The sequence below is a fragment of the Ailuropoda melanoleuca genome, chromosome 3 (assembly GCF_002007445.2).
Source record: "Ailuropoda melanoleuca isolate Jingjing chromosome 3, ASM200744v2, whole genome shotgun sequence".
NCBI lineage: Eukaryota > Metazoa > Chordata > Mammalia > Carnivora > Ursidae > Ailuropoda > Ailuropoda melanoleuca.
In genome coordinates, this window is record NC_048220.1 from 54,587,802 (window position 1) to 54,614,841 (window position 27,040).

General features: G+C 39.4%; 1 protein-coding gene across 2 annotated transcripts in view; it reads left to right on the top strand.

The window, feature by feature from the left end:
* CMYA5 (cardiomyopathy associated 5) overlaps positions 1 to 27,040 on the top strand; it is a 92,349-nt gene that overhangs the window by 48,934 nt on the left and 16,375 nt on the right. The window contains exons 3-9 of one of the 2 annotated variants that reach the window (XM_034656429.1): positions 1,206 to 1,301; positions 2,656 to 2,889; positions 4,526 to 4,548; positions 8,909 to 9,027; positions 14,945 to 15,094; positions 17,651 to 17,797; positions 18,893 to 19,040. In XM_034656429.1, coding sequence (XP_034512320.1) covers positions 1,206 to 1,301; positions 2,656 to 2,889; positions 4,526 to 4,548; positions 8,909 to 9,027; positions 14,945 to 15,094; positions 17,651 to 17,797; positions 18,893 to 19,040 — 917 coding nt within the window. Of the gene's footprint in view, positions 1 to 1,205; positions 1,302 to 2,655; positions 2,890 to 4,525; positions 4,549 to 8,908; positions 9,028 to 14,944; positions 15,095 to 17,650; positions 17,798 to 18,892; positions 19,041 to 27,040 lie in introns of those variants that run through there. The other variant, XR_004624110.1, reaches the window with a different exon arrangement.

Here is a 27,040-nt window from a genome sequence, read left to right on the forward strand (position 1 = left end):
CTGCATTTATAGACCAACCAGGTCTTTACTTCTCCCCCCCTGCCACCCCACTGTGGTGGCTTATTTTTTGTCACTTATTTTCTTCCTTTACTCTCTCCTTTCTCAGCATTTATTGACCTCCCATTCCATGTGCTAATCATTGGGAACGGAAACAAAAAGAAAGGAAGATGGACTTGTGGCTCTCCCAAATCAGTACAGCATTGTGGAGGCACAGTGTTCTGAGAAAGGAACCTTTTGGGAGTGAGCGAAATGGTGGAGTAGGACTGGGAGGGTTAGGGAAGTTGAAGCTTGGGTGAGCCTTCAGTAAGGTAGAGTTTTTCCAGCAATCAAGGGCATGGAGGACATTCTAGAGATAGGGAATAGCACATGAAAAAGCACATAGGTGAGACAGAGTTCAAGGAAAGATGGGGCTTGTGGAGAACAGGCAAGGGATATAGAGGGAAGCAGACCCCAGATCCTGGAGGGGCTTCCATCCGTGTAATTTCTCCATCATTCTGTGGGTAGTAAACCAGGCAGATGAGGGGCTGTTATTTATGTTGTTTCTTGTTAAGTTTAGCAGGATGGATTACAGCTGGGTTTGTAACTATGGCTAAGATAGCTACCATCTCCCCCCTCATCCATACATTTTCTAGTTGGCTGTCACTCCTTGAATGTTGTAACACTTTGAAGGTTACTAGGACCTTTAGGTCTCTTTGTAGACAGTTTTCATCATTTGGTGTGCTAAACTTCTGGCCTGGTGACATTCTGATCACCTTCCCGGGGTCAGGTGATCCAGGCACATCTGAAGCCATTGGTACAACTATGAGGAGACCATTTGGATATGTCGGACCAGTTCAGCAAAAAGTCTGCAGTCTTGGAAGACAATATATAAACATTGAGGCTTTACTAAGGAGAAAGAATTCAAATCCATAGTTTACTAAAGCAAGTATGCTTTGAACTTACCCACTCAACAAGAAGTCCTTCCTCTTGTATGAGAAAATAAACTTTCTATTGCTCTCACTCACAAACCTCCTAATTGTTTATTATACAGAATTATCTACAGTCAGTTTAGATGAAGCAGCAAAGGAAATTTAAAGATTTGTTCGTGAACATGATATAGTAAATCTCTACCAAACATACTAAATTTATAAGGAAATTAGAGCTCACTGCTTGAAGTTCTTTTCCTAAATGTCATATACTAAGTATATCTTAATTTTTTTCTTCAGGTCCAATTAGCAGAATTTCTTGACAATTTACAAGAAAAGTCCTTAAGGATTGAAGCCTTTGTTAGTGAGATAGAATCTTTTTTTAATACCATCGAGGTAAGTTACCATATCCCTTTTACTCTGACCTGGTTTGTTCGTGACATCACGAGGAAATGATTCTGAGTCAAAACAATCTGAGTTAGAGATTGTGTGTGCACATGTGGTTTGCCACTGTTGGTTTTGTTCCATTAAAAATGAAGGTCTTTAAAGTCTTCCCTCTGTGTGTAATCAGTGAAACTGCTTCCTTTCAAAGGATAAACAACTTGCCCTTAAAAAGATATATGCTTTTATTGGTGCTTACTATGATAGGGGAAATGCTTTGCATGCTTTATCCAATTTAATCCTTACAATAACCATATAAGACAGGTGTTTTAAGATTGTACCCATTTTATAGATAAGAAACTGAGAGTTAAGTGTATTATCCAAGGCCATAGTAAGTTGATAGTAAGTTGAGAGCCAAAATTCGAATTGATCTGAGTTCTTATTTGCTCCACCATCCTGTCCTTTACTGACTAGCTCTGTAGAAATGCTCAAAACCACTGTCTGGTGTCCTATGCCCAGGACAAATGAGTGTCTCTCATGGTACTACTGGCTTTGATGCATTCATGCCCTCCTAGCTGCTGGCTCCTGCTCCCTCCGCAGTGAAGGGAGGTGGGGGGCAGTGTTCATCCATGTGCAGGGATGGTCCAGGCATCCTCACTGGTCAATTAGGAGTGGCCGAGTGCCCCTGCGGTAGGCTGGTACACGGTTTTCCTATCACTAGGGCAACTAGCATCCTAGTTTGCTTGAGAGGGGTCTGCTCAACTCCTGTTGTAGATCAGTTAACACCTGCTAATTATTTCTACTACCCCCCACCAAATGTCTGTTTGAGTGAGAACGGCTAGGAATCTGGATCTGTCCAGGTGGACAATAAAGTTTCTCTTACTGTGGTGGAAACTTCCCCCTCCCTGGAGAACACTTGTGAACGTAGCACCCTGTCCAGTATCCTGATGCTCCCTTCCTCGCACTATGATTTTCCTGGAATGGCGAAAACGGCACGAAACCCTCTCCACTACCTGAAGGCCGGGGACTTTCATTCACTGTGATGCCATTTTCAAGTTTTATCCTGTGTGAATGCAAGTGGACAAGTCTTACGCACAAATGTCTTTTTTTGTGTGTTTCATTAACTAAGTCCTTCCTGATAATACTCTTATGGTGAACTTTATTGCAAAGCTAACTATGACAAAGAGGGTTGGTGGGTTGGAAACTTAGACTGTGCCTGTCATCTAGGATTCTCTTATCAGGACACCAGAGGTCAATTATTTGAAAGGCTGGTCTCTGTTAAAAGAAAAGAAAAGCAAAAAGATATGAAAACAAGATTTCTTGTTTCATTTAGAAGTGGGTTTTCTGTTTTGTTTTGTTTATATTTTAGGAAAACTGTAGCAAAAACGAGAAAAAGCTAGAAGAACAGAATGAGGAGATGATGAAGAAGGTTTTAGCACAGTATGACGAGAAGGCCCAGAGCTTTGAGGAAGTGAAGAAAAGGAAGATGGAGTTCCTGCATGACCAGATGGTCCACTTTCTGCAGAGCATGGACACGGCCAAGGACACCTTGGAGAGCATCGTGAGAGAAGCGGAGGAGCTCGACGAGACCGTTTTTCTGACTGTAAGCACCAGTTAAAACAGGCCCAGACACCATGCATCTGCTCTCCTCACCCAAGTCTATTTTTTCGAAGTCACCTTTCAATATTCCCCAAGATCATTTATATTTCTGTGTGGGGTTTATATAATTCTGACACTTAAAAATTATTAAGGCATGCCTAATGCCTACGGAAAAGGCCCAGAAAATCCTTAAAGTCTTAACACCCAGATTCAGCTGAAGGGCACTTGGAAGTCAGGTCACAGCATCATCCATTCCCTCTGTCACATGGATTGGTCACCTTCTAAGACAGAAGGAAAGCAGCCTGAAAACCTTACTTGTGCCATGCTTTCCCTTTATGTGCCAGCCTGATCTCCCAGTGCCTGGCATCCTCATGCTGGCCTCTGGGCCTGTCCTCTTCCACCCCTACTCCCTAATCTGATGTAACATCTCAGAGGGACCATTGCGCCCCACCCCCGGGCTTCACCAAGTGGCTGAGAGTAACATTCCAGTACACCTGCAGCATGCAGAAGGATGACATAATGTGATGCCTCTCTCAGGCAACACATCAATGTTTTTGTAAGGGTCTTCCTGGGGACCAGATTCCCTAATTCAAACAAATATCTTCTGGACCAAGAGATGCCCTCGGGTGATCCTCAAATTGCACCACAGAGGCAGATCTTTGCTTTCCTAATTCTCTAGAGCATTCAGTAAGATGCTGGTGCTCCGTGGAACCGGGATTAACCAAGAGTAGTGTTTAGGCCAGTCCCACACCTAATTGTCAAACTGGAGGAAAGCACCATCTTATGATGAGCGGGGACCTCCCTTTCAAAGCTCCCCAGTCCTCCCAGCTCTCTAGTAAAGCCTGGAGATAGAACAAGGCAAAATGGAATAATGTTAGGCTTTTGATTTGGGGATACTTCCAGCCAGGACAAATCTGAGTGAGGTGGACATGGCATCCTCAAGAGAGAATGAAAATCATTCAGCTGCTTTCTGTTTCAGGCAAAGCTTTGATCTTTAAAAATTAGGCACCTCTTGTGAAGTATAACATTAATGAGGTTCTTTGTGTTCCCTAAGAACCTTGCCTGTGTTTGATAAGAATATTTTCTCTCTAGGACAAATTGTAAAAAAGAAAGCATTTTTTTTTCCTGCTTAGAAAAGTAATATGTATCCATTTTAGAAAATTTGGAAAATACAGAAAAGCACAGAGAAGGTGTCACCCAGAGATAACTTCTGATTACATTTTAGGGATATACCCCACATTGAACAAATGTAGGTCCTTTTTCTTGCTTTGGAGAATTCTATTCTGGAAGCTAAGCCACTTGTTAATGAGTAGAGAGGAGCAGCATAAGAATTCATCGCTGGCTTTGCTTATCGTGGAGAGTAGAGCAGAACTGGAAACTAAAGCCGCCTCCATCCCTGCCCAATCCCCCAACCCCTTCTGAGCACTGATTTCCTTGCTGCCGGGCTGGAGGGCTGTAGCCATCCAGAAAGAAACAGCCTCAGAGAAGCTGAAAAGTTATGCCTTTAGAACGTGCATAATCTTAAAGCTTTTGGTTGGTTTTTCTTTCTGTTGTTAATTAGTCTCTCTCTTTCTCTCCCTCCCTCTCTCTCTCTCTCTCTCTCTCTCTCTCTCCCCCTCCCCTTCTCATTCCCTCATAAGTCATTTGAGGAAATCAATGAAAGGTATATAAAACATGGCACAATGTAGTGGTGACTGAGAATAGCATGACTGTATGCTTTATTTTTAATATTTTAATGCTTTCTAGAAAATGAGCTGCCAATTACAAAATACATACATTTACTGAGCTACTGAATTTTCACTTTTAGACACTGTGCTTTTAAAAGCTAAACGACAGCTTTGAAAGAAAATTGCATGTGCTTTAGTTAAATAACAATTATCATAATGTAGATTTTTAACTGCTTCCTTTAGATGTGTCTGTATTTTCAGCCTAATCGGGACCATCTTTCTTGTCATAGCATACAGAACATTGTGTAGATACTTAGACTTATTGGTTAAATATGAGCATTTGAAAGAATCATTCATTTTTGCTTTGAGTAATTTTATGACTTATGTAATCTTAATGGAATGTTCTCTCATTTTCTTTTCAAAAGATAGGCATGCATTTATCTTTTCTGCTCAGCTAATCTAAATGAACCTTCCTCTTTTGATTATGTTTTGTCTTTGTTGCTGTTGTTAACACTCAATCTAAGGGAAATTTGTCATTATCTTAAAAGGCAAAACACTCAACAAGAAACTAGGAAATGTACTCTATAAAAACACATACCATTCGATCTGTATCTTTTGGAGCATCTGATATTGAACTGGTCATACTCATACTGATCTGACATATTTTCGCTTTTGCCTCAGAGCAAGACCTGTGGTCCTTCCTACTAGTTGAGCCTAATGTTCTTATCATTTTTACCCCTTTGCTGTCAATTTTTAAAACTATAAATTGTAAAATTGTAAAATTATAAAATTGTGGGTTTACTTCAATGCCACACTGCCAGAGCATAAAGCAAAATAAAAAATTTATATTTGCGATTTATCAAAATATGGAAACCTGGTTTTTTAAGAAAACTGCACAGATAAATCCTATTTACCTTTAAAAACAAACTATTGAACAGAATATCATTAATAAGTTTTAAGAAAAAAACTTGTTTAATATTGGCATTAATCAGTAAAGGTTTCATTACAGTGGCTCTCTTATAAATCAAATTACTCAGGGAAATTTAGAAAGTGCTAGCACCCTGAGTCTTACCTCTTGAGACTCGGATTTCATTGGTCTGGGGGATGGCCTGCTCATTCTTAAAGCTTCCAAGGTGATTTTAATGGCCAGACAGGGTTGAGAACCTCTGGTTTCTAACGGTCTATCCTCTGGCCCAATGGTTCCTCAAACTGGTGCCTGAAATACCGGAGCAGTTTGTTAAGCCAAAGTCCCTGGAGCCCCAGCCCAGATCCACCAGAGGAGAATCCAAGGTGGGACGAGGGCTCCGCATGTCTGCCAGTCCTCACACAGGAGTCTGAGGCACGTGAGGCAGGCCCGGAAACTCAGACCCAGGCTTTGCTCCCAGTTTTCTTTATTTTTTAAAAATGATACATTTCTCTAGGTATTACTGATTTGTATTTTCATCTAAAAACTATATAGATTCATAGTGCCATTTCATATCTACTGGCCAGTGTAGATGCTTTATTTCCTTATCTGCACTTCATCTACTCATGGAACATACTGATTGATTGGCACGAACATTTGGTGAATAAAAAATTGCACATACTTTTACCTTAAAAAATGCTGCAGTACATTTTTATTTTTCTAAACCTTAGAGTATTAACTTGCTAATATGAATTGACATTCATTTAATTCTAAATACCATTTCTTTGGTTTCATGCTTGAACTTGTTCATCTGTGTGTCCTTTTAACTCATTATTATTTCATTGTCCAGTTGACAACGAATTAATCTGCTGAAGCTACCTGCCGCCTAAAGGAGAGTATGCTTGGGATAACCCTTATTTTTCCGTGAAGAAAAAAGGCAACAACATTTGGGATTTGGGATTTGGTGAAGAAATATGAGCAATTAATGCAAGCCCTGTTACACACACACACACACACACACACACACACACACACGGTAGTGAAGCTTGATTGTTTCACCAACAAGAAGGCTTTCATGTCCTCAAGACAACTTCTGCTTCAGAGTCTCAATGTTCTTGGGGTTCCTTTCCATGAAAAGTGCTTATTATCTAGTTGGGTTTTTTTTTTTTTAACCTTGTTTCTTATTCCTCCCTTCATATTATATCTCTAAAGGCAGTGCTTGTCTATTAAATGATTTTTCTCAACACTGAAAATGCTTAAATTAAGGAATGCTGTCAAGCATATTTAGACTCAATATTTGCATATTTTGAAAAACACATTTGCTTAGAAAATGCTGGTCTGTTAAGAAGGTGCATCTTTTTCTCTCTGGTTTGCTTTTTTGTGTTATAATAATGAAAAAGAAGGAGAGTTCCAACCATTGTAGGACCTGCTTTTAAAAAGATGTTCACTTGCCCTTTCATACACTGATGTTAAAATTGAACAGGTCAGTGCATAAGGGAAAACTCAAACATTTTATTTGTGGTATCTACAACCAAAACTTTTGTGTTTCAGAAAGTCTCCCGTCTAGTCAGTGATGTGCATTGACTAGGCTTGGTATAGGTACTAGTCAGCATTGTTTGTTAATTCGGAACCTGTCATCCCCACCTTCTGAGCCCCCAAAGCCTTCGTTTAGGCCCGTGGTGTCTTCCCTCACCTAGAGCATTGTGGGCTTTTCACAACCGACCTCACTATGCCTCTGGTCTGCATATGTGCTCTGATCCTTTCTCAGACTCCTGCCAGGATATTCTTGCCTTGTGAAAACACTTCTGTGGCTCTCCTTGCCTTAAAAGATAAAATGGAAACTCTTGGTGGATATGAAGGCTCTTCACAGTCAAGCCACAAACCTCCTTTCCATTTGTTCTCTGTCTCCATTCCCCGGTTCTCAAGGCAGCCGGTGGGCCCCTCTGGCCCTCACACGTGCCGCACCCTCTCACAGCTCTGTGCCTTTATTCATGCCACTCTTCTGTCTGCAATACCCTTCCTTCCTTTCCTGGCCCAGGAACTCCTACTCATTCTTTAAGATGCAGCCCAAATGTCACCTCTCTTTGAAACCCCTACTGACCCCATCTCTCCCAAATCAGATGATAGTGAAGTTTATTATTCCTAATACTAGTAAGTATAGCGGACACTTCTTAAAAAATCTTTTCCCCTCACACTGATGAAAACATTTTACCAGACCTGAGATCCTGATATTCTCACCCAAGTGAAACTGTCCTCTACTCATTCGAAATTTGTTAAAACACCTGTTGTGTGCCAAGTAACACAGTACAATACGGTGGTGAACAAAACAAAGTCCTCTCCTGCATGAGATTATATTCCGGTGAAGTAGAAAGACAAAAAAAAAAAAAAGGTTAAGTTTGAGGAAGTGAAATTTAACAGAATAAAGGGTATTAAGGACACATAGTTCTGTGTGAGTAGCGTTCTCAGGGCTGGCCTCTCGGAGGACCTGACATTTGAACAGAGATCTAGGTTAAGTGAGGAAGGAGCCGTACAATATTTAGGAGAAGAAAGCTCCAACACCAAGTGCAAAGGCTTGGAGGTGGATCTGTGTTGCCCAAACCAAAAAGTCCATGCTAATGAAGCTGATGGAGTTCCTCAAATCTGGTTTCATTGCTGAAATATAAGTCGAGTCCCCTGTGAGCCATGTGCACAGAGGGGACTCCTAACCAAATTTTAGGCTCCTCATGCTAAAGTCAAATACTTTTGCAATCTCTCCTTCCCTTTTTCCTTCTTTGGAATCAACCTGTTTTGTTTTGTTTTGTTTTAAAGCCCGGTTTGCTCCTGGATACAAATGCTAAGAGTTAACATCCCTCCTAAGAGGGTCATGAGTATATAAAAGCTGTTGACTTATAAACTGTGGTTTGTTTAGTCTTTCAAGAATTTATAGACTTTATCCTCCTTCACTGCTGTATGCCCAGTACCCAGAGCCGTGCCTGGCACATAGTAGGTGAGCATAGTTTTTGAAAGACTAAACAACGAGAAGCATAATTGGGAAGATTGAGAACAGCAAGGACATCAAAGAGTGTGCGAATTTCCAGACGGGCTCGCAACCTTTATATCCTTCAGGAAATAAAGAAAAAAAATAATCCTTAGAATGTAGTAATTTTTAGGACTAACCTTACAGACGCAAAATTATGACTGTATAATTTGATGGCATCTATTCGGATTTGAGAATAGAGGCATGGAATTTCTAATATTAACCAGTTACACCAAAGAATCCTAAGAATAAATAGATTTTAGACATATCTTTCTGGACTTCAAAATAGTTTAACTCTTTTTTGGCTACAGTGCCTCACAAAACCCACCACCACCCCCACCACCAGCAACAACCTCCTTTTAAGCAATTGTTTTTAGCTTTCATTCTGTATGTTAATAATCTCTTGACTTACATAGAAATGTTTCCCTCCGGATAGGTTGCTTTCTGCAATGGAGAGCACCGCTTCTCTAGAGAAAATGCCTGCTGCCTTTTCCCTTTTTGAACATTATGATGACAGCTCCACAAGAAGTGACCAGATGTTAAAACAAGTGGCTGGTAGGAATTTTAATATATTAATTACCTTGATGAAATTTGGCAGTGTTTCCTTGTTTGTTTTGCAAAGTTTTTCAATTAAAGTATAGTTGTCAATGTTGTATTAGTTTCAGGCATACAACATAATGATTAAAAAATTCTGTATAGAGGGGCGCCTGGGTGGCTCAGTTGTTAAGCATCTGCCTTTGGCTCAGGGCGTGATCCCAGTGTTCTGGAATTGAGTCCTGCATCAGGCTCCTCTGCTGGGAGCCTGCTTCTTCCTCTCCCACTCCCCCTGCTTGTGTTCCCTCTCTCACTGCCTGTCTCTCTCTGTCAAATAAATAAATAAAATCTTTAAAAACAAAAACAAAAACAAAATTCTGTACAGTAAGCTATGCTTACCAGGGTGAGTGTAGTTACCATCCGTTACCATGCAACGTTATTACAATGTTATTGACTCTATTCCCGATGCTGTACTTCTCATCTCTGTGGCTTATTGATTTTATAACTCCAAGTGTGTGCCTCTTAATCCGCTTCACCTATTTCACCCATCCCTCAAGTCCCCTCCCCTCTGGCAACCACCAATTTGTTCTCTGAATTTATGATTCTGTTTCTTTTTTTTGTTTGCTTGTTCTTTTGTTCTGTTTTTTAGATTCCACACATAAATGAAATCATACGGCATTTGTCTTTTTCTGACTTATTTCACTTATTATAATACCTCCTAGGTCCATCCATGTTGTTGCAAATGGAAATATTTCGTTCTTTTTTATGGCTGAGCACCCAGTGGTGGAATTCCTGGATTGTATGGTATTTCTGTTTTAAAATTTTTTGAGGAACCTCCATACTGTTTTCCATAGTGGTTGCACCCACTTACATTCCCACAAAGAGTGGGAATATCTACAATCTCCACATTCTTGCCCATTTTTTTTTCTTTTTGTTACTAGCCATTCCGACAGGTGTAAGGTGATATCTCATTCGGGTTTCAATTTGAATTTCCTGTTAATGAGTGATGTTGAACATCTTTTCATGTGTCTGTTGGCCATCTGTCTGTCTTCTTTGGAAAAACTATTCATGTCCTCTGCTCATTTTTTAATTTGAATGGTTTGTGTTTTTTGGTGTTGAATTGTGTCAGTTCTTTATATGTTTTGAATATTAGCCCCTTAGATACATCATTTGCAAATATCTTCTCCCATTCCATAGATTGCCTTTCTCTTTGGTTGCTTGTTTCCTTCACTGGGCAAAGGCTTTTTATTTTGGTATAACCCCAATAGTTTATTTTTGCTTTTGTTTCCCTTGTAAAGTTTTTGTATGTAAGGAGATATAACTGGAAAAAAGCCCTCTTGGTTGTAAAAATTTAAAGCTAGATTCTGAATCCAAGCATAAGACCAGCATACCATTTCAGTTATAATCTGCATTTCCATTTGAAGTTCTGTGAGTGTCCTGGGATATTGAGGAGATAGGAGGAAGTAGCCATGGAACCAAAGGGTCTCATCTTTTTTTTTTTTCCTCTTTGTAAAATAGGATTTCTCTCTCTGTCTTCTAGAGATTATTTGCTTCACACCAGCAGTCAGATATAGAAAGAAAAATAAATCAAATATTTTCGTATGTGTTGAACAGATTTTTTCCTTATGAGTGGTTTTTGCCTCTTCAACTGAGTTTTTTTACCCCCCTTTTCTCATACTAAACAGATTAGCTTAGAGAACTAACAGCTCAGCATCGTGCTCTGTGGCCAGGAGCCTCCTACTCAACTGTCAGAAGCATCCTGCCGGCTCTTCAAAATATTTTTTAATGTGCTATTTTAACAAACAAGACAATGAAACTTATTTAGATTCTCAAAGCTGCTGTGTTTCAGTGAAGTTATCAAGTTTCACTTATTGTAAAAGTACTCGGATATCTTCCTTAAAAGATGCTATAGTCTTTCCAGGCCACCTTAAAGACAGCGGCTGTTTTTACATTCACAATTAATTTTCATTCCAGTAGGAAGAATTTTAGTTTAGTAAAAGGCTTTTTGCGGGTCTTTTAAAAAGAGCCCCCAAACCCACCAACCTTATAGAAAGTGAAAATTCAGTCATTTATTGTAAGAGACTTTCTCTATAAATGTGTCAAAACCAAAGGGTGTTTTTCATAATGTCCTTAAGAGGCATTTAAATAGGTGATTGGAAACTAAGAAATTCTGATTAACAGAGCAAGTTGTTTGCTTTTAAGGGATTCATTATATGCTGTTGTTCATTTAGAAAGCTATTCTTTTGAATATCTGACAGGCAAAATGAGAGGACATTTTATATATTTAAGAGGCCACAGGGTTGAATTGTCACAAAGTGTTAATGATTCATTCAGAAATAGGGCTCCTGGGACTCCCGGGGGTTCCGAGCCGCTTATAGGAGGCCGATTTCTGTGAGGCACACGCCGCGCGTGGTATGGCCGCTTCATGCCTCAAGCCCAGGGCGTTGACTTGCTGCCATTTAGTTTTTGTTCATTTTTGACCAGTGTCACCACTCAGATATAAAATCCTCATAGAGTACCTGAAAAGTTAATCCAATCATTCCCTAAACTAATCAGAAACTCTAAGGAAAGGCTGTAACTTTTCTACTGAGGCGGGGAACAGCCCCGAGCATCTGTTCCACACTCACGTGACGCCGAGCCCTGGGGAGACTGCAGCATACCCTTTGCGCCAATCTCACAACAAGCCTAGGAAATAGGTTTTGTTATTATTCCCATTGGACAGGTGAGGAAACGGAGCAGAAAAATGTGGCCTATGTTTCCCTAGATGCACAGCGAGCTACAGGTGGGGTGGGGTAGGGAGCAGGTCGTCTTCAGGGTCTCTGCACTCAAAACGCTGCTCCAGCACAGAGGGGCTAGTACATCGCTGGGAAAGGAGGGATAACCACAGATTAGTAACATCCAAGGCTTCCTTGACTTTGGCTCCTATGGACTTGTTTTTTTGTTTTTCTGAAATTGTGGTAAAATACACATAAAATTTACTGTCTTAACCACTTTGAGGTGTACAGTTCAGTGGTATTAAGTGGATTCACAGTCTCGTACAGCCATCACCAGTATCCATCTCCCAAATCCTTTCCATCTTCCAAAACTGAAACTCTGTACCTATTGAACAACGTCTCCCCGTTGCCCCAGCTCCCCAGCCTCTGACAACCACTCTTCCACTTCCTGTCTCTGTGAATTTACTCTCTTTCACTTGTATAAATGGAGTCATAACGGTGTTTGTCTTTTTGTGTCTGATTCATTTCACTTAGCGTCATGTCCTCAAGGTTCATCCATGTTGTGGCATGTGTCACAATGTCCTTCCTTTTCTTTTCTTTTCTTTTCTTTTCTTTTCTTTTCTTTTCTTTTCTTTTCTTTTCTTTTTTCCTCCCTTTTCAAGGCTGAATAATATCTTATTTTATGTCTCTACTGCATTTTGTTTATCTGTTCACCCATTGACGTCTACTTGGGTTGCTTCCACATTTTGGTTATGGCGAATAATGCTGCTCTCCTGGGAACAGCTAAATGGAGTGGGAATCTATCTGGCCGCACAGGTCCTGAAGTCCAAGTTGATCTGATGCTTAACTGAGTGTGACAGCTCTTTATGGGCACACTCCATCAGGAAGAGGGAATCCGTGGTGTATTTTCTCTGCTCAATTTCTTAGCCTCCCATAAAGAAGCCTTCAAATCCCATTTTGTATTTTTTTTGGCATTATTTCTATGCAAGTTTATTCCTATAGAAGTGTAAACAGAGTTGCTAACATATGAAATCTGACTCCCTGATATCCTGCCACACAGGAACTGTAAATCTAGCCATTATCATTGGATTGCATCTATGGAATATTCTTACTCTCTTTTTTTAATTTTAGAATACTTTGAAAAGTAAAAATGTTTCCTGTTTTTGAAAAGAGATGTTTTAACTGTAATAATCTGGGGGGGAAGGAGCACATGAGGTACAAAATCATGCCTAGCGCACATGCTTTTGTTAATTCCCTACAGCCACTTCTTTCTTAAAATTTGGTGATTTGGGGGAGACTAAATATCACTTTTTAAGTTTGTTAAGCTACCTGGGAGAGAGAGAGATTTTTGAAAACATGTTGCCATTTTAAAAAGCAGATATAGCTCAATGTAAAACTCATAGGAAAAAAGAAAGGGAGATTTTCATCATTCATGCCTCAAAGAGTTCTGCTCTGCTCTGTTAAAAAGATGGTTGACAATAGTTGAAGTATTCTGCCTGGCTCTTCAGTAAACCTGGGCAGCATGAAAATTCACCGAACTACATTTATCTGAATGGAATCCTTTAGAAAGTGACACTGATTTCCTGCTGGGAAGACAAACAGGAAAGTGAAGGCATTGTGAGGGGCTCTGAAGCATTATCGTTCATTCGTTGGGGATGTGTTCTGACAGGCAGGCTTCTGAGGTTTTCAAGCAGCCTGCTCAGCATGTCTTACCTCTGTAGTCCCTCTGTGATTTACCGATCATGGATCCCAGTTCAACCCCCATCTTCACAGGCTACCTCCTTCTTCCTTCCATTTTCCATGCTCCCGCCAAGGCCAATTTGCCTTTTGAAACTTTAGCACTGGTTATGTGTCAGGCAATCTGCTAAGCACTTAGTGTACATATGCTGCTTACAACAAACCTGGGAGGAAATGGTATTATTATTATTATCGTTTTCCCATTTCAAAGATGGGGAAACCTGGGCTAAGCTAACACAGCTAGTAAGTGGGGGATCTGGCATTTAACCTCAGACTGGTTTCTCTGCTTTGAAGTCCATAAACTTGACCACCCTCTTATCCAGCTTCTCCCTTTTCATAACTCTGTATTTCCTCAGCTCTTTATCTCTTTATTGAATCTTTTCCATTTGCCTCTTTTTGTTCCATTCTTTAGACCCATTTATTATTTTTTCTTTCTTTCTTTTTTTTTTTTTTTGACCTAATCTTTGTTTTCTTTTCCTTTGGTGTTGACTTTTCATAAACTAATCTCATCAAATTTGCCCCATGGTATTTCAGTAAGCTTATCTCTTAGGAACTGTTGACTGGAAAAAATAACCACAAAAACAAATTTAAATGCATGACATCTTCTCAACCGTAGGAATAACCTTTTCCTCTAATTTGTAAAATATGTTCAATGCATTTGTATCTCAAAAATATTGGACGAGGGTTGCATAGGAGCTTGATTTATGGCATTGTACATACCATTAATGTTCAATATGCATAATGTAAACTTTAAAAATCTCTATGAAAACACTTGAGGATATTGTCTGAATTCAAAATTCAGAAAAATAGAGTTATATTAGATATCTAAGCCTTACCTTTGCACCAGTTAATAGTGTACTTTTTCTCCTATGTAATTTTTATATTTTGTTTAATTTAAAAAAAAATTTGTGGTGTGGTCACGTTAGAAAGAGAAAATGGGATAGTAATTTCAGAAAGTGTATTTTGATATTTTATTCATACCAGTCTTTTTTCAGCTTTGATGATGTAGCAAGTGGATCTGAAAGGGTTTTATTTGTCTCTGTTCTGAATATAGACTCTATTTATGTAGAAGGATACAACAGTGGTTATGTAGCAAAGCAACTTAAGTCTTCATTTTGAAGGAAAACCAAATTATTTGATGCATCATCTAACCTGCATAAGTTTATTACTCGAACATAGGACTACAGAAGAGCATTATCAAGTGATCACATTTTGGGGTCTATTTTTATTTCTCTGTGTATATAAGCATGCATATACAAAGGCATAAAAAACATTTTGGAGGAATACATACTCAAATGTCACAGTGGTAGCCTCCAGCGAATATGCTTGGGTGGGTGTTGTTGAGAACAAGGGAGCCCTTCCACTTTTACTCCATGTATTTCTGTGTTGTTTGAAGTTTTTTCAACAAGCATAAATGACTTTTGCGAAGAAAGAGAATCAATGAGTAAAAAGAGGATTAGTGTTAATAAATCTTGCTTTTATTCCAGCTCCCCAGCCTCCTAGATTAGAACCTCAGGAACCAAATTCGGCCACCAGCACAACAATTGCAGTGTATTGGAGCATGAACAAGGAAGATGTCATTGACTCATTCCAGGTTTACTGCATGGAGGAGCCACAGGATGACCAAGAAGTAAATGGTAGGATCGCTAACACAAACACAGATGCGTGTGTACGCTTCTGCATCTTAATGTGAAGTATTTGAAGATATCCGCATTATGACTCATTCCACAAAGCATTTATAGCCACATATAAAAACAACAACAAACCAACAACCGTATAAGCAAACATAGCACATATAAGCAAAAATTGGAAATCAGAATTAAGGAAAAGAAAATGCATAAACATCAGAATGGGCAACACAAATATTGTAATTGAGATTCAAATTCGGCTTTGACCTCTCAGGATTACAGGAACAACTAAGAGATTCTCATTTTCAGAAAGGAGGTAACATACCAGCACTTCAGGAAGAACAAGTCTCAATCAGCACTTGAGTCTAAAAGAAAGTATAGCATGTACCGATTTGCAGAGGAGAAATGAGCTGTATACAGGACAGTTTCCTCCATAATACTTTTAACGCAAACGCAGTATTGGATGTCATGTTTGGCGGTTTCTCAGATACACCTTGATAAAAGCTGCAAACAAACCATAAAGGTTAATTCAGGGTTCACAATTCTCAAGGCATGGGCCTCAGTATGTGTAGTCTCCTTGTGTCTCCAATTAATATGCAGATAGAAATGAAAGTGATTAGGAGGGTGAATGTATGACACATATTTAGTCAAGCCTCTGTAAATATCTCTCTGTTCAGTAAGACTTCTAATAAGACCTAGAAGCCAAACACTTTGAGTTTGTACTTCCTGATGAATCAGAGCTGGCGTGCTGGCATTTTATATTGCTTGTTGAAGACAGACCCACATATTTTGGAAACCAGATGAGCATGTGACAGAATGGACATGCCATTACAAAACCCAGGAGCCCAATTTGTCATGAGGAACAAATTATAATATATTTCACTGTTACCAAGGTTTAAGTCTTTTGAGATGTCATATGATACTTATTTAAATTAGGAAAAAGTTAAAAAGAAAAAAAGGCAACCATAGGCATAGCGTAAAGTTGGCTGAGTTAGTCTATTAAGGACTGCATATTTTACTGGTGATATGATCGTGTATCTGTCACAACACAACAAGGTAAGTGTTATAATCCCCATGTGCAAATAAGAAAACTGATGGTTTACTTAACTGAGGTTAAGTAATTTGCCCAAGGCCACACAACTTATATATGGCAGGGGTAGGATTTAAGCACAAATCTTTGAGACTCCAAACCTTATGTTTTGGTTTGCTTGTTTCTGTGTTTGTTTTATTATAGCACACTTCTTCCTCCTTGATATCTAGTTGTAGATGTCATGGAACTTTGTGGCACTCCAAGACTCCTCTTAACACCAATTTATTGCCTGGAGTGGTTTTTTTTCAAGTGCTTCAGCTCCTCCCCACCCGTAGCCCCCAAACACTTATGTGTCCTGTGTCTCACTCATTCAATGCCTTGAAATCTGCTGATGCCAGTTAGCTAATCCAGTAATCTATTGTGATACCGCACTGTGTGTGGGGTCTCCCCCAACATACACTATGTGCATTGTTGAAAGAAGTGCTGGGGCAGCAGGACTCAGCTGAAGAGCATGGTTCCATTGAAGACTGCAGCCACAGTTCCTACAATGTGGCGAAATGGTTTTCAGTGTATAAGTCCTAATGAGATTCTTTAAACCAAACTTTCCACCCAGAAAGTATAGCTCATTGGGCTAGAAAGATGCAATTAAAGAAACTGAGTTGAAGAGCTCCTAAATTTCCTTTAAAAGAAAATGATCTGGGCTTTTTAACTGGAGGAGTTTGAAGACATGACTTTCAAGAGAAATAAGGGAGGAGAACTAAAGTGACCATGGACTAATGTAAAAAAGAAAATAATTCTTTGCAAAGGAGAAAACATTTCAGTAAGAATAATCAGATTGGCCCAAAGGGGCACATGTTCATAATGGTATCGAGTAAGAATGCCACTAAAATATTGAAAGTAAAATAATGTAAGAAATTGTAGGAAGTGCCTTGATTGAACAAGTTACTTTTTGGAATAGTTTATGACTTATCAAAGTTATTTAAGTATTTCTGTAAATTGTGGAACTCTCTAGTTGAAAGGATTCTGGAATTCATGAGAAGGAACCAGAATTTGAAACTTTGAAAATCATACTGAGTACTAAAAATGTTTACTAATTTGGAAAGGTGCTTTATAACATCATAAATTTAGAAAAAATGGGGTTGTCCATATTTTATTACATACTCTCCTGAAATATTGGCATTGCTTCTTAAGAATTTTTTGAGAATGTACTGCAGAGATTTAAGCTAACATAAACTATGCAATTTTAGTGTTTTCTATTGAAATAAGTTATTTTAATTGTAGCAGATGAAGTTCAGAATGTTACTAATACACTATTATTTTCTGATAGGTGTTCACAAGTTAATAATTCATCACTCTAAATATCTCTTTTTACCATGCTGTTGCTTTCTTATGTATTCTAAAGTGAGAACTATCTCAAAATGATATCTATCAGTTTGAATTTTCCACTGAAAATAGTAGAGCAATTCTTCCAATAGTTATAATTTTCACTTAACTTTGGAAGACACCCTAGAGTTTATAATTGTGTTTTATGCTAGACTTGGTAGAAGAATACAGACTGACAGTGAAAGAAAGCTACTGCATTTTTGAAGATCTGGAACCTGACCGATGCTATCAAGTGTGGGTAATGGCTGTGAACTTCACTGGATGTAGCCTGCCCAGCGAAAGGGCAATTTTTAGAACAGGTAAAGAGAAGTTAAGGGGGTGTTGGGAGGCAATATTCAATTCTTTGCAGAATACTAAGATCAACTAATAAGCATTTATTAAGCACCTATTGTATGCTGGGTGTTGTACGTGCTGACTATACAGTGATGACTAAAACTGGGTTCCTGTTCTCAAGAAGCTTGCAGTCAAGTGGGATAGAGAAAAAACAGTAGATCATAAAAAAATTGTGGTAAGGGCCATGATCTAGTTATTTGCAAGTTATTATGAGAACACTCCACAGAGATACACGTGAGGGTCTGGGGCAGGGGCAGGGGCAGGATCTGGAATGGCTTCTTAGAATTGATGCCTGAATGGAATCCTTTAAAGGGTCAGTTAAAGGAGTGTATTCCATATGAAGAAAACATATGAGCAGAGACATCAAGGTAAAAAGCAGTATCGATGTGCAGGGTATTACAAGATATTTGGTATTACTTCTTTGACTTAAAAACAAGGAGAGGAATGACATGAGGTAAGAAAGGAGAGTGTTTGGGCGCCATGTTTGCCAAGGTAAGAAGCTTGGGCTTCATCATATGGGTGCTAGGAGCCCTGAAAGAGTTTTCAGGAATGATATTCAACTGGGAATGCGATGGAGCCTTTTCACAGGGGGCTGAAGTAAGTGTGGCATAAACCAAGAATGCATTGCCTTGAAAATCATTGTAACTACCTCAGAGGAAGAAATGACTCTCTCCCACCATTTTATCCTTTCTTCTTGCCTTCTAAAACAAGTATTTATTGAGTACTTACTGAAGGCAAGATCATGGCTAACTTTAGTGTGAAGGGAGGTAGACAAGAATCTTCCTTTTTATTTGCTTGTATATGTATAAAGAAACTGGTGGGATTTACAGGAAGCTAATATTAGAGGCTCTCTGGGGATGGGTGAAAACTGCAATTTGGAAGGCAGAGATGGGAGGGAGACTTTTCATGATATAAATTTTTATATCTTTTGGGCTTTCAACCAAGAATGTATTTTTTAATCAAAAATTAAAATAAAATCATGTCCAAGCACTCTTTCTAGGGTACCAGGGAAGCAGAGCTGATGTTGATTGGTCCATAACTGATTTGGTTCTTTCTTGCAGCACCCTCCACCCCTGTAATCCGAGCCGAAGACTGTACAGTGTGTTGGAACATGGCCACCATCCGATGGCGGCCTGCTAACCCAGAGGCCACTGAGACCTATACTCTGGAGTACTGCAGACAGCATTCTCCAGAGGGTGAGGGCCTCAGGTAAGGATCCTCTCCTTAGGAGACCTCACCTTTCCATGGGGAGAGCCCAGGGTGCCTGGAACTCAGCTGAAGGTCCTAACCTAACTCTGAGCTTCTGCTCACAGGGGGAGAAGAGCTTCCTAAAATCTTGCTGAGCTAATTAAGCTGTTGACTTAATTTGCAACTCCATCACTATTCATCAATGAACTCCAAGTTTGTAATAAAACACGTGCTACAATGCAGAATAATGACTCCCTTGTAAGAAAAACGTATGCAAATTTTAATAAGATAGAACATTCTTTGAGGTATATTTAACTTGAGTCGTTAGACAGAATTTATGCATATTTCATGCACTTTTTAGTAGTTATATCAGAATAGATACACCTAACTCAGGAGACTAATAGTAAGCTTGTATATAATGTAAATCTGTGTCTCCTTGATGAATTGGTATTATAAAAGAGCTAATTATATATATGTTATTACAGAGACATACCTGCCTCTCTAAGAGCGTGAAGGATCTAAAGAGATTTTTTTCCAGGAAAAAAAAGAAATGGGAAGCTCTCTCTCTAAACGTAGAAAGCTTTAAATTTATCAGTAAAGGGCTGTGCATCCTGGGGGCATTTGGTAAATGTTAATTTATTTACTGAGGTGGTGATTTCTTAGCCTCTAATCCATGGCAATAGAGCAACTTCACATTCCATGATGCATATTCAGATCATTATTATTAATGCTCATATTTTAATAGAGACATTTTTAGTTTTTTTAAAAATGAAGTTTATTGAGATAAACTATTTTGGTAGACTATAAAACTTAGAAATAATGGTGTGAAATTAGACAGCTTTTTAATAAAGTATATTATTTAAGCTCCTGATTATCTACATGATTAATCAACAACTATTTATTTAGTTATGTGAGGTTTCATATGACTGAGCAATAATTATAGTTTCTTTCAAATATGTGAAGACAGGCTTCATAAAATAATGATCGAAGAATGAATTAATGTCGAGAGTATGGGTGGGATGTAGGCATTTCAGCAGAAGTGAGAACGTAGTAAATGTACAAAAACAACATCTCTGTTAATGTGTCAAATGCAGGCTTCAATAATTAGCAAGCAGAGAGGTAAAACCTGACCAAGATGGGATGGGAGAAGAAGAGAGAGGAGGAGGAAAGGAGGGAGAGAGGGAGATAGAGACAGAAGAGATTATAACAGATTTTATTGAGAATTTACTATGTGCCGGTCACCTCAATGCTTTTATGCACATTGCCTTATTTAATTCCCATAGGAACTCTGAGAGAAAACAGACACTTTGAGAGGGTACTCAGCTGGCGAGTAACAATCAAGATTCAAACCCCATTTTGTCAGATTTCAAAGTCCAAGCTGCTAATTCCTGTTTAACGTCACTTAGGGGAGTCCTGGGCCTTCTCCACAAAAACCCTTGGCGTCGTGAGAACCCTGTATCAGCAGAGCCCAAGTCCCTGGGAATCTCTCCCACTGTTCTCCACCAGCAGTGAGGAAAACCCAGTTCTTTCTGAGGCAAAATCAGACCGTTTAGGAGTGCTCTGAAATGACTCATCCTTGTTATGGTATCAGTACCCAGCTGGCATTTGTATAAATAATATCAGCACAGTTGGATCCTTAAATCAGCAGAGATCTAGAAACCCTGAGACCCAGTAGCCATCTCACTAAGGGAACTGTGATGTCACCTCATGAATGTGGCTACGGGAAGAAGGGAAAGGGGGGGAATGGATGGTCAAATGTCATTCATTGAGGGTCTTCAACATGCCAAGAACTGGGCTAAATCTCATTCAGCCCTCTCAACAATCCTACGACTGAGATTCAAGGAGGTTAAATAATTTGGCCAAGGTATTAAATGATGGAATGAGAATTTGGAGTCAGGATTCAAACTCAGATTTGTCTTATTCTGTCCATTAGTCCTAAACCTTGAGTTAGTACACGGACTGAGTTAGCATATCTCAACAGCCTGACAGCACGGAGTTATTATGTATCCACAGTTTCTTTTGTCACGTGAAAATCATAGATTAAAGAGAGAACGAAGTACCATTATTCAAAACTTCTTTGATCAGTGTTTTTCCTTTCGCTGATCACCCTGGGGCCCTCAAAATAAAACAAAACAAAAAAAACAAACAAAATGTTCATTTAGTATCAGCAATGATAATACATTCCAAACAAATCCTTCTATTAAAGCCAAAGAAACCAATGACAGTTCCATTTGTAAGAAAAAAATGGCCACCCACTACTTTTATTAAGACAAAAGTTGAGCTAATTAAAACATAAGACTTGTCATTAGTTTATTCTATTTGAGACTTTGCCAGTGGGTTCATTTTAATTTTTCTTATTAAAGGAGAACATCTGAGAAGCTGGATAAGCATAAGTTCCTAGTAGTTATAGAACAATACAAGGATCCTTTATTATTGAATGGAAATAGTCCAGCAATTTAAAGTGAAGGGAAATTCCACATGCAGAGTCTTGTTGATAGTTTGGAGCTGTGTTGGAGATGGAGCTGTTTTCCAGTTAGGTGCTAAAAGACTCCTCAGTGCCAGGAGGTGAAATGGATGTCCAATCCACAACCCAGGGATGACTCTCCAGCCTCTGGAACCCTGCTGCGTCTGACCAAAAAATTAATTTCTTTTTTTTTTTTTTAAAGATTTTATTTATTTACTTGACAGGGATAGAGACAGCCAGCGAGAGAGGGAACACAAGCAGGGGGAGTGGGAGAAGGAAGAAGCAGGCTCATAGCACAGGAGCCTGATGTGGGGCTCGATCCCATAATGCCGGGATCACGCCCTGGGCCGAAGGCAGACGCTTAACTGCTGTGCCACCCAGGTGCCCCCCAAAAATTAATTTCTTGAATCAAGCACAAATTTGTTGATCACAAGTCACTACCCTGTTCATTTGCTAAGTCTATCGCTGATGTACTTACTCCATCCCTCATCAATACAAGAAGCCTCAATGTCTTATAGCCCAGCTTAGCATCAAGGGACTGGAATCATTCATCCCTAATCTCAGAGGCCCAGAGCTGCAAAACTCATTTGTATCTCTGTTGGTTCTCCAATTTAAGAGTTCCAGAGGAAGGAAAATTCTGCTTTTTGGGAGTGACCATGTGCTTTAGTCTTTCAACTATCTGGTTCCTAAAGCCAACTTGAAAGCATTCCTACAGGGTTGGATGGTTCAGAACTCTAAAAAACATTATTAACTATTTAACTATCACCTATATTGCTCTATCTCTAAAATAACAACTGTACACAGCTAGTCAGATAGTAGAATTGATAAACAAAGAAACTTAAAACTTTATCACCTCTAGTCAACAAATGCAAACAATCCTTACTCTTCCATTCTTTTAGAACCACGTTCTTCACTTTGGTTTTTTGCACAGCCATGCATAGTTAGAGTTATTTTGTGTTTTGGAAAGAACAGCAAGCCAAGAGTTGTCTGATCCCACTCACTTGTTGGCTCCCTGAAGGGATCATTATGAAAATTTGCAGCCTCAGTGCTGGGACAGTATCTGGCATAGTGTCAATAAATATGTGTTACCTGAATGGGTTAATATCAATTAGCACTGAACACATAGTACTGATACCAATAAGAACAGTTAGGGTGGATTTAAGTGTAATCTCTTATTCAAAATGGGAACAAAATAACCTGTGCTGACAAAGTAGGGAAGAATGGTGAATGAGTTAATTTTAGTGCTTGGATGCTTGGGTAGGAGATAGGAACAACCTAGTCTGTGGGCTGGAAACTCGTTAATGGATCACTCATAGAGAACAGCACTGATAATCTTGTTTAGCCACTGGTTGCATAACCCTTTCATTGATTCTGGGTTCTATCCAAAAACCCTATGCTAAGCCAGATCCAAAAACTGATCCGGAGGTCACTGCTGGGGAGTGAGGGGTGATCAAAGATTACTTCTTTTTGATGTGACTAGGTTGGCTGGGTGAGGATGGGGACCTTATCTATGTAGATATTCAATAAAGGTCTGTTTAATGAATGAATGAGGGGGCGAATGAGGGGAGTAGTCAAACTCCTTTTGGCTTTGCCACCCCTAAGTTGTCTAACTGGTAGAGGAGAGGTAAGGACTAAATGAGCTCACATCTCTTTCTCACCTCCAATCCCTGAAAAGACAGATAGCCATAAAGGCTCTGGTCTGGAGTAGGAAGAGAAGTTGAAAGGAAATTAAAGGAATGGAGAAAAGGATGAGTAATAGGAACACATATACACACACTCGGGGTATTGATTACCCTTTAGACTGGGGAATCTAATTTTGGTTGCCAGAACAGAAACACATTCATCTTCAGACCTGCATTCTTTCTCCCAGTATGATGGCCTCTAAATATTCTGATTTAAGTTCAAAAATGCTGGTTGAATTCTTATGGTGAGTGTTTGAATGGAATGAGCCTACTGAGCCCCCAAGTTCCATGACGTGGTATCTGAAATAACCAAGCAATTGCCTCCATTCCATAATCCTCAGAAAAAAACACATTTGCATATTTTTGTGTGTGGGCACCATGGCTGGGTCCCAGCAGTCGGCCCCTGTTGGGATTGGGGGTGGGTGGGAGTGACAATCCCCGGCTTGTGTGTGGGGGCTGAGGGAGCTCCTACTCACCCTTTCCTGTTTTTCTTTGAATGCTCTCCTCAGGTTGGGTGGGCTCAAAACACTTTCAAAAATTTTCCACCGCTCGGCTGTTTCCTCAGCTGTTCTGTCTCTCCTGTGTGGAGAGAAGTCAGCAGAACTGTGGGTGGAGGAGGGAAAACTGAGAGAAATATAGTACAGGGATTAGCTGTGTGGGCTGTGCAGAGAGAAGCTGTGTACTGAATGACAAATCTGTGAGACTCAATACAACACAAAAGTAGTTGGTAGTGAACTTCCTGCTCCCCTCTGACTGAGGCTGTAGGGGTGCGGAGACCTTCTTGGGTCCCCTTCCCCAGAAGCATCCCCAGGGTGGGCTGGGCTCTGGGTGCTGGGCCTGTAAGCTCACATTCTTCCTGCTTCCAGCTTTCAGGGCCACACATGGCGGGTAGGGAACAGAAATGTCTATCACAGTTGGGTTTTCCAGCTGGGGACACCTGCTGCTCTGTCTGTATAATAAGGACAAATAAGGGTGAGTTTTCTAATGATCTTAGTACCTAAGCAGGAAATGAGGAATCCCAGTATTTCTTTATTAAAAAAAAAACAAAAAACTTTGTACTAAGTTTTCAGATGGAAAAGTGATGACCAATGGTCAATGGCAAATGATTTGACCTTCACAACCTGTGGACAGAGGAGCCCATTATTCCTGCCCCATGCTTGCTTCTCGGGGTGACAGGAGGATCGCTGACATGAATGGGCCACAATTCATGAGTATTTAAGAGCTAATAGCCAATCTTTTTATGGTATTGTTTTCCTGACCCAGGTGATATCCCTCAGAAGCAAGCCCTTGGGAGAGTGAGCTGTGGGATCATTTCCACACCGCACCGCCCCCCCTCCCCGCCCAGTATTCTTGACATTCGGCTTTTCCTAAATGACATCTTTCTTCCCAAATGAATCTGATTTAACTGTGATCATTTAAAATCCTATACACCTCCTGGTTGTATAGTAAAACTTCATCAATGAAAACCCAGGCTATTCCTTCACTTCTAACTTATGTTCTGTCAATTTCCAAAAGTATTCAAGTTGTTCACATTAAAAGACCCAGACATAATAGAACCACTAGAAACAATCCTATAAGAACCAGAGCCAGATCATGCAGGGCTGAGGAGATTGTATCAGAAAGTACAGGTTAAGAACAGTAGCTCAATGGAACAGAAAATTTAAATCTGAACTTCCTGGTATCTAAGGTGAAAATAGGAGAGAGGGGGAGACAGCAAGAGGGAGAAAGAAAGATTACGTAACTCATCTTTTTATAAAAAGGAAGCATAACATTTCACTAGGAGACAATTATATTTCTTGACATTCAGCTCTAAGATGAATTTTTCATGTAGATCTTTATATAAGGGCTATTGAACAAGATAATAGTGATTGTCTTTAAGAGCAGTTTTACAAAAGATGCAAAAACATTCCTGATGTAATCATTTTTAAACTGGATCTGAAATCATAATGTTAAATCACCATTCTGGGCAGGCAGTTCTATGGGGACCTCAAGTAATTGTTCACATATGGGGCCTTGGAGTGGTAAAGGAGAGTTTCGAGAATCCAGAGTAATGGATGTTACTAGCCTCCTGGGATTCTCTGCCTGAAATAGAAATGGTATCATTCAGGATCTGGTGGGGAACCACAGAGAAAACAAAAATCCAGGATCGTTCTGCTGGAATCTTTTGGCTCACTCGGATCTTGTGAGAGATCTAATTACAGGAAAGCCTAAGTCCCATGGTTGGCAGCGTTCGCTCTTGTGTTTCTACGCTATTATGAACTAATAGTGATGTTTAGTTAACACCAAATCTCGTAATATCCTCATTTATCAGAAAAAAAATAGTTCTGTTAAAGAATTTTTATTTACGAAGTTTTAAGAACAAAAATCAGTATGTAAAGAATCTTTTTCTTCTTAATCCTGATTTAACCAGAATGTTTCATCTTAAAACAAAAAGTTCCACGTTTACAAGGAGTTAAGGTTTTTTCAAAATGGCTTCCAACAGCAACAATTAGTTCTTGCATTTAGTGTTGCTTACGTTCTCATGGATTTTTCTTCTTTTTCCTATTCCTCCCCCTCTCCACCTCTCCTCATCCCACTCTATCTTATAAGTATGTTTCCCAAACCTAACTGATCATAAAAATCAACTGGGCTGCTTGTAAAAGCTCAGATTCCCAAGCCCCCTTAAGAGGTTCTGATTCAGAAAGTCTAATGTGTCCATGCAGGTTTAGGAAACGTTACTTTACTGGCCCAGCAGTGTACTCTGTTCATAGTTCACACTAATGGTGTTGACTGACTGGCTGAATGTGGGTGCGGCCAACAGGAATGCTAGCAAGAACCCACTGTGTTTTTAACAAACAATTCCTATTTAGCCATCTGGTGTGCACTGCAGTGACAGCACCATCCGTAGGCTGCTTCCAGGAGTAATGGCACTGGATTCCTCCATATTGTTTGTACACACACCGCCCCCCCTCCTCTGGGAAGAAAACATGCTTAAATCTAGGTGTTAGACATGGCAGTGCAGAGGTAGTCACTCTTCAGGGTTACCAGCCCCTCAGATGACCTGAAGCACATGTATGTTCCTTGCTGCCATCCCACACAAATTGTTGAATTATCGAATTCCTAGAGAAGCTACTTTACAAAATTCAAATTAATGTGTGTTCTGCAAACTCCTGACCTTGTAATACAGCTCTAAAAGTAAATTATTTAATTGATTTTGGGTAATAAGTACATATGGTACAAATTCAAAGATATAAAAGGGATACAGTGGAAGTTAAGTCTCCTTTCTATTTATCTGTCACCTACTCAGTTTTTCTCCTTGGAGGCAATTACTCTTACCTGATTCATATTTATCCGTCCAGGTAGTCTGTGCATATTCAAACATCTATAATTTTTTTTCAACAAATGGTATCATCCTGTAGATATTTCTATCACCTTGCTTTTCTTGTTTAAAAATAGTTCTTGGTGAGTATCCTATACCAATGCATATAGAAGTGCCTCAATTTTAAAAACAATTCCATTATATTCTGTTTTAAGAATATAATTTGATTTATTTGACCACTTGAAAGGTGCTTAAGCTGTTTCCAATTTCTTGCTATCACAAACAATGTTTCAGAAAAAACCCTGTGTATCATTTCACATGTGTACCAGGATATATGCAAGAAGAAGTCCTGGAAATAGAATGGATGAAGGTATGTACATTTTGGATTTTGATAGATATTACCAAACCGTTTCCATAGAGGCTGTAGTTGTTACATACAGGCCAGCAGCATACAAGAGTGCTTCCTTGCCTACACAGACTATGATAAAAGTTTTGATCTGTGACACTTGATAGGTAGAAGATGGAATCTTATTATAATTTCAGTGTGCATTACTCTTATTAGGTTGAACATCATTTC